At 39.5% G+C, this 12,610-nt stretch overlaps 1 protein-coding gene across 3 annotated transcripts in view; it reads right to left on the bottom strand.

Annotated features, from left to right (window-relative positions):
- cep104 (centrosomal protein 104) overlaps positions 1–12,610 on the bottom strand; it is a 32,921-nt gene that overhangs the window by 19,309 nt on the left and 1,002 nt on the right. For 2 of the 3 annotated variants that reach the window (XM_061057200.1, XM_061057201.1), the window contains exons 2-11: positions 12,048–12,164; positions 11,702–11,875; positions 11,082–11,220; positions 9,586–9,648; positions 7,000–7,076; positions 6,410–6,578; positions 3,698–3,853; positions 3,304–3,498; positions 2,406–2,621; positions 1,579–1,746 (exon numbers count right to left, since the gene is read on the bottom strand). In XM_061057200.1, the coding sequence (XP_060913183.1) occupies positions 1,579–1,746; positions 2,406–2,621; positions 3,304–3,498; positions 3,698–3,853; positions 6,410–6,578; positions 7,000–7,076; positions 9,586–9,648; positions 11,082–11,220; positions 11,702–11,875; positions 12,048–12,160 (1,470 nt within the window). In that variant the 5' untranslated portion in view covers positions 12,161–12,164. The remainder of the gene's footprint in view (positions 1–1,578; positions 1,747–2,405; positions 2,622–3,303; positions 3,499–3,697; positions 3,854–6,409; positions 6,579–6,999; positions 7,077–9,585; positions 9,649–11,081; positions 11,221–11,701; positions 11,876–12,047; positions 12,165–12,610) is intronic. The other variant, XM_061057202.1, reaches the window with a different exon arrangement.

Below are 12,610 nucleotides of genomic sequence, written 5' to 3' on the forward strand. Positions count from 1 at the left end.
TGCAATGTTGCAGAGCTTTTTTTGCTTTTTAACTTGTACAGAGATACAGATAGTACGGTTCATAATAAAAGAGCAACCAGTCGCAGCGTGTGGTTTGGGTCCTTTCTTCAGTCAGCTCAGCAACAGAACACAGCTCAGAAAATGCTAATGCTAAAGTAATAGATGTACAGTCATGTTGACAACTGCAGCAACACAGGCAAACGTTATAAACAAGCCCACCAACAGACACCCGATGGTTTTCAATCCCAGCATATCAAAACATGACCACAGAGAAAGGTGCATTTATCAGGAACTAAACTGAAGCTCAGTTGTGGGGCAGCAAAATATCCTGTTTACGTCTTAATGGAGCAGTCGGTGTATCAATGTAGCTCGGAAATGAATCACTAGAATTATTGTGGCAAACCCTTTTTATTACACTACAGGTTATGGGCAACTTCGAAAGGGTAACAACATGATCCTTGTCCAAAATGTTGGTTAAAGTCAGTCAGTTCTAGGAGCGAGATCTGGGCTTGTATATATGGTACAGGGGGATCATTGTTAACAGTATGCATGTGTGAGTGTGTGCTGATGGTTAAACATCATGAACATTCGCTGTAGTTTTAACAGGAATACAGAGAACCTGATTTAAAGAAGCATTTGACAGCTGCAAAAAAAAAGGTACCCGCAACACTTTAAAGGGGCTGCTTTCCTGGCAGCAGTTTCTTTTCAATTAACTTGGACGTAGTAGAAATTGAATTACTTGTTATCAATTATCTGATTTTATCTAAATAGTTTTTTTTTAAGGTTTCCTGACCTAAATCCTTGCTTTCTCTTTAATGGACACATATTATTCTCCTTTTCAAAAGCTTAAATAAGTCTTAGAGCTCCACAAAACATGTCTGTGAAATTTCTTGCCAAAAATCCACTGTGATCCTGTATTTGATCAAACCTATAAACTCCTCTATTTCAGCCCTGCTCAGAACCGGCAGTTTCACCGGTTGTTTAACCACGCCCCTCTCTGGAAGGGGGATGTAACTCAGGATTTCTAGTACCATGCTCAATAGTTTACGGTGAGAAGGCAGACTCAGAGGGCAGAACACACACCGAGCTGTGGGAGTGTCATCCACCTCGGGGAGGGGTTACACATCACATTACTTTGTGATGTCATGAAGGGAAAATCTCCAAACGGCCTCTTTCAGCATACATTTTCTGAAAAAGTGGAGCAGGCAAATGAGGGAGAGGATTTGCATAATATTTGACCGTTAACATTAATTACATTTAGTAATTGAAACATGTGCAATATTTTTAAGCTATCGATTCTGTGACTTCCCAACAAACACTGATGCAGATTTAGCTGAATTACACCTACTATACCCTGCCAGCCTATCAGCAGAATGACGTCACCCTCCTATTCCTAAAGGAGCTATAAGTAACACCGAAGTCTAAGCAGCATGTCGTATCCATGAAAGCCTATTACTAAATGTACCTTTTGTCAGAGAAGCCAGTTTAAAATAGAGTCTTCTGGACAACAAAATATTTGTTCCACGACATTTACAGTTCTGACACCAAAGAAATGCCTCTTTTGAGTAAATGACTCACAGATGACACTTTATCCAGGAGGGCCTTCTTAACTAGGAAGGTCGCAGCTCTTATCATGTTCCTGAGTTCCTCCCTTAGAGTGGTGGGTGATAGCTCCAAAAGCTTCTTGTGGACAGCCATGAGGGCATCCTCTCTGTAAGACCAGGTTTTGGAATATGCCCCAGCAACCTGCAAGGAAAGGAGGGTAAAAGATTAGCCAATGTGCGAGACAGATATCACAAATATCAATTATGTCGGTAAAACAGCCGATGTGGAAAAATGATTCAGACCAATAATTGTTTGTCATCAATATTTCTAATATCGCCAATGTTTCAAATGCCTATTGATGTTGTGAAAATGTCGCTCAAAGTGAAAAACCCATAAAAAAAACACAACACTCTGCAGTTTCAATCAGCTCTAGGACAGGTTAGCTAAGTACTTTCCAGTTCACAAATTCCACATTTAGCCACCCATTTTCCAGAAGCCGCATTCCAATGTTTCCAGCAAAAACTATCAAATGAAACTGCACAATAGCTGTCAAGCACTGCATGCCTGACAAAACAAAATGTATGCTAGATGAGAACACAGATGAGGAGAAATTCAATATTTTGTACAGGGTATTTGAAGGCAAGACCCTATTGAAATTTTCTATCCCTCTCGGGTGGTCAAACTTCTTTTCTTCTGACATATACTGTGATAAAAATGTATCATGGACAGGACAAAAGGGTGTTTAATATCATGCTATAGTAAAAAGTACCAACTATGTAAAAGGGATCCAAAAAAGTATCTTTGGAGTATGTTCTGTGGAAGTGAAATCCCTTGTTTTTTTCTGCGGTTTATTCTCTTACCAGGCTTTCCCCAAAGACCTCGATTGGAAGGCCAGCCTCTCTCTGCGCCTTCTCTGTCAGTGGCTCAGGCTCCCCACTCATCTCAGAGCTTTGTGGAGTCGTTTGGGCTTCATGCTGGGGGGAGTTCTGCTCTGCAGGACTCTGGATGACCTCCACGGGCCTGTCTATCCTCTGAAGGGTGGGCAGAGGCCTCTCATCATAAGGTACACTGGTCACCTGTCAGCGTAAGACAACAACACTATTGTTAAAAGCTTGAAACAAAATACTGAATTACATTTTCATAACTTTCTCACCTTAAATTGCATTTATTGGTATATTAGTAAATGTCTGAGGTGTAAAAATGTCCATCCTTGAATGGCCTCTACCCTTCTTCTCACAAACATTCACTAGCACTTGATCACTAAATATGTCAGTCATTCAGCATCATGTTGACAATGGATGTTCAATTTCCTCAATATAATCCCAAGCTCCACACAGTTAGCAACATCCTCTGTGGCCGGGTCACACTGGCACCCTGCTGGCTTGCACTGGGCTAAAAGCCCCGCCTCGAGGCCAGGTTGGCAGTCGCCGGAGTCAGCCAACTGTTGCACGCTTTTAATTAAATAGTGAAACCCAAACCTGCAGTAAGGCTGGTCTGGGTAGGTGGTGAGTAAAGCATAAAAGCCCCTGATGCTCATCATATGTGCTACGGAGGCTTAATGCAGGAAACATGCTGGATAAAGTTGAAAACAACACAGAAATTAAAGCAAGCAGACAAGCCAAAGGTACAATTGTCTAAAGCTTAATTATCAACACATATGCACTTCCATTACCAATAACCCATAGACTCTTCAACAGCAACTGCTGCATATTCACTCTTTGTAAAGGTGTTGCAATGTGTTGCTTGAGTGCCACTTACATCTATCTTGGGTAAAGCAGCAGGTGTGCATGGTGTCTCTGAGTTTGACTGTTGTTTCTGAGGAGCATTCGTTTTTTTCCTCTTCTTTAATGTGTCTGTGGACACAAGGGGCTTGGTGGGGACTGGATGGTGAGCCGTAGAAGGCAGGAGAGAAGGAGGATCCTTGGCTGGGGATGAATCTGCAGCCCTGGTGATCTGGTGAAATGGTGTAAGTTGATGACAGAATTTAGATGAAGCAGGATAAGTAATGACTTTCTCTATATCCCCATGATTTAATATTTCATCTCAATATCATGTCAAGGAAAAAGTCATACATTTTTTCTGTCACAAAAAAACAACTCCTTGACTTTTGACTACACAGTTGAAATGTTGCAGCACATCGCTGGTGACTGACCAGTGCCATATCCAGCAGGTTGTGGACTTCCAGCTGCTGGTAGACACTCTTCCTGTAGTCGGCCATCAGCTCCTTCTTCTTCTTGGCCAGGTCGTAGTCTTCCTTTTCAATAGCACATCTTTTCTCAACATCATACCGAGCCAAACGCTCCCCTACCTGGAAGAATCCCATGAAGGATGGGAAGTGACAGAATGAGCCTTTTACCACATGTTTAAACAGGTGAACAGGGCAGTAAAGCCGTACTATGAGTCTGCTTATGGTCTAATGATCTTTGTCTTTTTGTGCAATGAGGCATTTCCAACATTTCAGGTGCATACAGACTCGAAAGCAAAGTGTCTTAAAAAACAAGTCGAATGAAGTAAATGTTTTTTTTTTTTGCCACTTTCACCTCATTGTCATGCTGTTGTTGTATTCTTAGATCTCAGAACTTGCTTTGGCAAGGGACTGCTGTCATAATGAAGATAAACAAAGGCCACACAAAAAGTTGTAATTAAAAAGAATTATGTGTACTGGTGCAGGTTTGGGGATTCACTTGGACTTGACACAAGCAGTCCTGCTCTGCACAGTAAAACAGCCCTGGTGCCGGCTGAAGTAAGTGTGCCATGTGGTGAATCATGAAGATTTACAGGCTGGGAATGTGTCAACAATTTCCAGTAAGTGACACACGTAATTTCAATGAGAGGAAATTCCATACAGCTGAATTAAGTAGTCAACTAGGTGCCAGGCGACACAGTGTGAAAAACAACTCCCTGTGATTCTTTTCTCTCTTTTGGACCAAACAAACACAGCACCTTTTTTTCTCCAGCTTTTATTAATTGTCTTCAGCCTACTCTCTCTACTTAATGAGGCTCTTTGCTTCTTCTGATGATGCTTTTGATGTCTTGTGTGAAGCACTTTGAATTGCCTTGTTGCTGAAATGTGATATATAAATACTTGCCTTGCCTTCTGACTTAAACGAAGGGGCTCAGTAAAGTGGAAGAAATACACCATGACAATACTCCGTCTGCTTTTCTGGTGTCTTTTCACATATCATGTAACACCACAAACCATCCTCTGACATCCTGAGGGTACGATGACAAGGGATTTTCAGCATGACTACCTTGACAACTTCTCTTTGCACTATGTCAATATGCTCAAGATTCTGGTGTGTGTGGCCAGTGTGCCCCTATAAGTGTGACACTGGACTTTGAAGCGTGCTTGGGCACGGTACGGATGGCCAGTGTGACCGTGCCCAAGCACGCTTCAAAGTCCAGTGTCCAGTGTGTGTAATCCTGTTGCAGAAAGACTTGTGGTTGGGGTGTGGGTGTGGAAGTGGGACGGACATTTCCAAAGGACCATCATCGCAGCTGTTGAGCTTATTAAGAATTCATGGTAAGCATGGAAACGCTGTATACAAAGGAGGTGAGTAACAGGAATCTGAACAATGTTTAACAACTACTGTTACAAATAGTGCTGAAAAAACACTGGATATCTGTAAAAAAGAATACAAGACTCACACTGTTGGTCTTTCTTGCAAAGAAAAGTATTGTCCGTGGATGGAAAATCATGTCTGAACCTGAAAAGTTTATGTATTAAAAAATCCCAATATTTTCCCAGTAATTCTAAATACCAGGGGTTTCATTTTATTTTTCTACTTTTGACAGTTAAGGCTGTCAGCATTAACTTGTTAGTCCCAATTGATTAAGGTTTGAAATGAATGCATTCATTTTTTATCTTCTTAAGTGCATTATATTTGGTCCCTTTAGGCACACCGTGGATAAACGTCCACAGTGTGGGACAAGAATGGGAAAAGAACAACATCGCTGTTGTTGGCTCAGTTGATGAGTGAAAAGTAATATCCACCTTTTCCGTTTTATTTCAGTTTTTGATCCATAACAAGTTCCATGGTTCCATGGTTGAGTTAATATCATTACCTTCAATCTACCAAAAGGTCCTTACTTTTTTTCAAAATAAAAGCAGTAAAGTACTTGAGGTCCAGTCATCTGGAACAGCTTTCTGCTGCACTTGGCAGTCACTCTTCTTATTTGGGTTTTAAAAAAGTGATTATTTTTTTTTTAATGCAGTGTGCTACAGTAAATAAAAATGATGTATTGTTTGTGAATTGTATTCTCTTCCCGCTCAGCGTTGATTTGTTAGTAGTTTGTTAAAAGACTTTGCAGCTGCTTTAATTTGAGTTCGTTTGGTTCCTTTTACAAGCCCTTAGGGGTTTCTTTTGTCCCACTCCTGCATTTTTTATTGTACACGTCTACTTCTGTTTCATTAGATTTTTCTTTCTTTTGCACAAATAAAGAACTAAAGTTCATTAGTCTAACCTCATTATGCTGTTATTACTGTATCTGCTACTCAAAGACAGTGCTATCCTTTAATAATAATATTCTTTAGAATAAGTGAGAATGAAGCAGAGTGACGAATCTGGAAATTCTAAGATTCTGATAAGAAGACCGAATCCACCTCTTAGCTACAGCTGACCCCAGAAATCCACTCTTAACTTGCTCCATGATTGGTGACCAAAATAAAAAATCTCAAAAATGAGCTCTTATAACTGGATCAAAGTAATTTTAAACCCCTTGAGAGCCTACAAAATGATTTAAAACTTTTTCAGACCTTGAGTAACTAATAAAGAATCTTGACTGCTCTCACTGCAGAGATGCGTCCTGGTTTCTGTGGCTGTATGATCAAATATTTGATGTCAACCAAACAACCAAACATTACCTTTTGCAGGTCTGCGATTGCCTGCTTCAGATTCTTGGCCTGCTCAAATTTCTCTTGCCGGACCATGTCCTGCTTCTTTTTGTCCAGGAGACGGATGATGTGGGCAACCTCGGGGTCCTGGTACATGTCAAAGGCCAGGTCGTCCAACATGGAGATGGACTCACATTTCCTGAATGCACGACATGACACAAAGACAAGGTATTCTTTAAAATACACAGATCAATACCTTTTATTTGTATGCATCATTATCAAGTCAGTCCAAGCTTGGAGATAATGCTAGAGTAGAATATAAAAGCGTCATTGTCAGTTAAAAAAGTTTTTATTGCTCAATTCCTGATGAAATGAGAAAAACATTGACCCAACCCCCCCAAGAAGTGAGACCCTGAGGTGAAGCGTCCCTTGGGGGTTGATATATAAAAAAATATATATTTCAAAATGTGTTTTCCTCTTTGCATGGGCTGCCACCTGCATTGTGTTCAAATCTGTGCGACCTTGAGAGCCTTATTGGTTGTCTTCCAGACTAAAAGGCTTTGTTGACCAGTGTTATTGTCACAAGACAAAGAAACGAGGGTTCAATGGCCTAGCCTCACCCCATGAATGTCGTGTCCAAGGCGGCTTCCAGCTGTGTACTGTTGAGGTAGTGTTCGATCAGCTGCTCTCTGCTTGGCTGGGGGTAAACAGATGGACAAATTACACACACACACACACACACATGCGTATAGTCTAGTATTACTGTGCTCAAGAAGACCTGACCATTGTTGTATAATGCAATGAGCTGTATTGTGTGAGATGCTGTTGAACATGTCTTAAAGTGTTCATTTTGCAATGTACACAGGAGTGGGAACCTACATTTAAAGATGCATAAACTCAAATATGTGTTTCAGCTGATAATTAGCTTTTTTAGTCTTTACAAAGGTGAACATTTTTCAAAACTATTGTCGAAAATATAGCCTCTAAAAAAACTGTTGATGATGTGTTCTGTGAGTCATGGAGAAAAGGCTTATCTCAAAATGTGTAGAACAAAACATCCTTACGAAGGATCGTGAACAATAAAATAATTGGTGCTCAACAAACTTTGGTGTTCATTATCAAAGAAAGAATGTCTGAAAATGATCCTATTAAGTCAACGAGTCTAACACCTTAGCGAAATAATCAAAAGAATGATCTGTATGTTCCATTAAGATTCTGTATTTTAGGGAACCTGGTTTTGTCCAAGCTGGCCTGGCTCCCTGTCATTGATTACTGGTGCACTTTGGTAGAACAGAGCCATCATGAATGTTTCAAGCAACACCTGTGAAGTTCCTTTAATGACATGTCATAACATCAGGTGTGATGAATGCTTATTACACTTCTCTCAAGGGCAACAATATGCAAACCACCTAAGATGTAGTGTGTGTGTGTGTGTGTGTGTGTGTGTGTGTGTGTGTGTGTGTGTGTGTGTGTGTGTGTGTGTGTGTGTGTGTGTGTGTGTGTGTGTGTGTGTGTGTGTATGTATGGGGGTTTTCTGACCGCTCAAACTTTTTTATAGTTCTAGGAACTGTTGGAACCCTCCCCATTTTTTAGTGATTCCGCACAGCAGGAACTAGGATCTATTTTAGTTCCTTTAGAGGAACCTTTTTAGCTCCTGCTTCAGAGTAGTTACTCTCACAGCACCATGGCGGTGCGAATGCAGACAGAACTATCCCCAAGGGAGTTCCCTAAGAACTACTCAACATGGGGACTTTTCTCTGTCTGCATTCGCACCGCCATGGTGCTGTGAGAGTAACAACTTTGAAGCAGGAGCTAAACTGTCCTAGAACACGCTGTATGGGTGTATGAGTGTGTGGGTGTGAAGCTGTACCTGCAGTTGTTCATCACTTAATTATTACATATTTATTGGTTTAGTAAATTTACTATGTACGGAATTTAATGATTATTTAACTGGCATGTTTTACCGAGTAATTAATGTTCTTTGATATTTTTTTACTGCATCAGAGCACTGTGAGGTCATCAACACTAAAAAAAAAATACAGTAGAAGGGATACAAATTTTTGTGAAACACCATCTATTTCATGTCAACATCACAATTTCCCAATGTTTTGGGCACCATGATAAAAAATCAGGTTCACCTCCATTGCAGTAGATTAAAGAAGAAAACTTGCACGAGAAGATAAACGATGCGTAAGTGTTAAGATGTTTCTTTTTACTTTTGGATGAGCTGCCAGGTGATACCTGCGCACATTTAAATAAGCTTCTCTAAATCCAAAGCGCAGCAGGACACACACAACGTCGGCCCATAGAACAGACAGCAGAGAACAAAATCCAGCTGACCCTCCAGGTGAGATCACTGCTGTTGTAGAGGTGGTCAGAGTCGGATTAGTGGAGCAACAATGCACAGCCTGTTCACTGGAATCTGTGCAAGTGTGTGTCCTTGTCTTTCCATGTTTCTATGTCTGTGTGTGTGTGTTTTAAGGTCTCTCTCTCTCTCTCTCTCTCTCTCTCTCTCTCTGTCTCTCTCCTCCAGGACCTGTCCATCTGCAGGACTATCTGATTACACTTGCTAACTAAAGGCCTCCTGTGTGATTACATACTGTCCTCTCTTTGTGTCTCATTACTACATTCCTGACACATATCCACTCACCTACACACGCACACACTATTCAAGTAAACACGTGTGCATACATGCAAATGTAAATATAAAGAGTAAATGATAGAGAACATACAAAATCCTGCATGAAATATGAGCACCAATAGTTCTACTGTCTGATGTCCATAACATTTTCTTTTGAAAATCCACCCCAGGTATTTTTTGTCTATCACCTTTAGCTGTCTTACTACTGAAAAAAAAGAGAATGTTTTAATGTGTACAACTTTGCAAAGCGGAAATAGCCAAATAATAGAAAATAAAAATATGCTTATCATCCTTTATTTTTATTTATTGAGTTTTATGGAAAAATAAATAAACCACATGATAACATGTGAGGAACCTTTTTTGACCTTTTTCCCTTTTTGGAGTAAGCCAGAAGGTCAAACTTATTGTGGGGATGCAATGTCAGTAGAATGATGAGGAAACATGAGTGAATGCCTAATGAAGTGATGGATGACAGAGCCATGTCTCACAGAGTCACAGCACAACAGCACCACCTTGTGCTGTGTTGATGTAAGTTCAGTGACGGGAGAAGAGAGTGCAAACTTACAATCGTGTTAAAAGCATTGCCATCCAAAGACTCTCCCAGAACATTAATGGCAACCAAAGCAACCTGAAATCATAAACAAATGTTGGTGAGATGGTTGAACAAAACAGAACTACATAAGTAAATCAAAAACAATAGCTGGTGGTGAATAGAAATGTGTTAATGCTGAGGGGTACAGGAGGGGAATTTTGAAGCACAGTTAAAAGGTTAATTTTCTACACTTTAATGAATAACTATCAACTGATCAAACGAGAAGACCAGAACAACAAGTAATTGCTCCGGCTTACTTGTCACTTTGTAGTTCACTTTGAATCCATACACAAGTCCCTATCAAAAACAATACACTGTTTCTTTTGGATTGGACTACAAAATATGAAGTCCATTTCAAAATATAAAACAATATATGTTTGACCTGTTCTTTACAGATCTAAATCTTCAACAGGAACAAGTAGGGGTTTGGGACGAAGTGCTATCAATGAGTGATGTCAGTACTGAAAGAGGGACTAACATTGTGTATATAAATACTTTTTGGAGGTCTTTCAATGACATCTGTTGACTTAAAGTATTACTTTAGATTTAACTAATGAGTAAAAAAAACAGCACTATCTTTTTTGTAAAGGGTTTTAAAACTTTGAGCCTACACTAAAAACTATGGAGCCCCTCTTTTTGGGACTTCAGTGGTTCCATACACAACAGAATCCATGTCTCAAATTATAATTTTTTTTATTTCAATCTAAAAACGTATTTAAAAAACGATAGCTGCTTCTATTGTAATACATCCACAAATAAATAGACTGTCAATGATTCTTCTGCAAAAATGTTCAATCAATGAAAAAGATAAATTCTTACACAAATTATCAGAGAGAACTGTGATGTCTTGATATGATTATCAACAGTGAAAGTACCCAAATGTATATAACTGCAAAATGTAATATGTAGGGAATCTTATAATCTTATTTTCTGACATAAAACGCTTATCAAAAAGAACTGAGTAATTTTCTTTCAATCAACTAAATCCTTTTTCAACTAATCATCATTTTAGTACTAATTCAAATAAAAACAAAGCTTATAAAGATGAGGGTTGATGTGGAGATGTGATGGAGGAAATTCATCTTCAAAAGCGTTTAATGCAGCAGTCATTAAACACAACTTTTCTGCTACAAAGCTGAGAATTCAATACCAAACTGATTGCCGGCTAAGTGCTGCTTGAGGGCCTATTGCAGCAAGAATCAAGTCAAACATGTGTTTCAGTACTTCATAAAATATTTTAATTAATCTAAAACACACTCTAGACTGCAATGGTTGAATTTAATTGTACTTTAATAGTTAGATTTGACATCCAATTAACAAGGAAATCAAGATTTTTGCTGTTTCTATTAAATTCTTCTGGGAGGAAACACAAACCAAAATACATTTTCCACAAATCAAAACCAAATGGGCATTTAACAAGTTTCTCACAGCTTGTGTTTTAAGTGCATCACTACTGTTTAAGAGTTTACCTGATTGTAGAGATTGAAACGGTTTTCATAGTTTCTGTGGAAGGTTATCCTCAGGAATGTACCGATGGCATCTACATGGACGGACTTTAGCTCCCGCGCTTTGAAGCCTGTCTTCTCATTGTCTGACAGAGAAACGTACCTGTGGAAAGAGAACAGTGTTTGACCTTTCCTCTGTTGAGATAGACCAAACAAAGCATTGCTACATTTAAAATGTGTTGATAATATCCTGTACAAATGTATTATGCCTGTGGAGTAATCCAAACGTTTTACAGTAACACGTTTTTGTTTACCCAATCAAATACTCTTTGGAGATCAAACATTACTTAAATGTAGAGTTTGGCTGCATGTGTCTCATTGCTGGTTGATTTAGACACAGAAGCAAAAACAGATCAAAGGAACAAAGCTACATGTGTGTATGGAGTTTCACCAAATGCACAAACAAGACTGTCATCACCAGGAGACAGTAGTGGTCATTGATCACGTGAAAAACTCAAATGTTGTTTGTTAATGTGTGTCTTGCAACGGACCAACTGCAAATGGACCTGAATTTTTTATTTTTTTGTAAAGAGACAAAAAAGGATTCAAGTCAAATATGAGAGTGACCAAGTCTGTAGTCTCACCCTAGTCTGCGAAGCGGCCCAGGGAACCCTTGGGTGCTGATTTCAGGGAGAGTCTCTCCAATGTGGAACTCTACCTTGGCTGGGATCAAGTACTGGTGAGCCAGCAGCTGCAGCTTCTTCACCCTACTTCTCTCCCCCAGCTGGAGGGTGATGTGCTGGGGGTATGAGCACAGCCTGCAGATTTTTAGATTAACACATTATTGATTGATTGATTGATTGATTATTGAATTTCTAGAGGCCACCAAATTAGAGAGTGTTAAAATCAAACTTGCCTCCGCACAAAAAAGGGTTAAAGGCCATGAATAAATCTGAATGTTTTAGATAATAAATCAAAGTGTTACTGTACCTGCTGGATCTCCAGCCATTAACCGTGGGTGCATGGACCATCAGCTCCTTTGCACTGAAGTTGTCCTCATGACTTGAAGAGTTGACCACAGTGAATCCTATCTTCTTAGGCATCCCTCTAATGTCCAATGAAAGAATGCATAATAGGAATGTTATTTTTCTGATAATGCCAGAAATTAAAAAATAAAAACCCGGGTCAGCTGTTTGGAGGATTATAGCTTCTGTACATGCGGCACGACCTAAACGCTAGGCCATCTCCCCCCCCCCCCCCCCCCCCCCCCCCGATTTTCAGTCAAGTTTAACCAATTTTACCATTTTATTTTTGCAGGGTTCTTCTGAGGGTGCTCATGGTCAAAATGTGACAACTTTGGCTTCTTTATTACGTAAAAACAACAACAAATATGTAAATTATATTTGCAATAATAGGCAAAGTTCATAGGAAAATAATTTAGTGCATCTGTATTTAAAAACATGCATTTCTTCAGCACTGTTTTTATAAATAAGCGAATAAGAGAATTGTGACAATGCTTTACAAAGAAAACTAAATATTCACTAATGCTGGCA

Source organism: Labrus mixtus, chromosome 15, assembly GCF_963584025.1.
Source record: "Labrus mixtus chromosome 15, fLabMix1.1, whole genome shotgun sequence".
Lineage (NCBI taxonomy): Eukaryota > Metazoa > Chordata > Actinopteri > Labriformes > Labridae > Labrus > Labrus mixtus.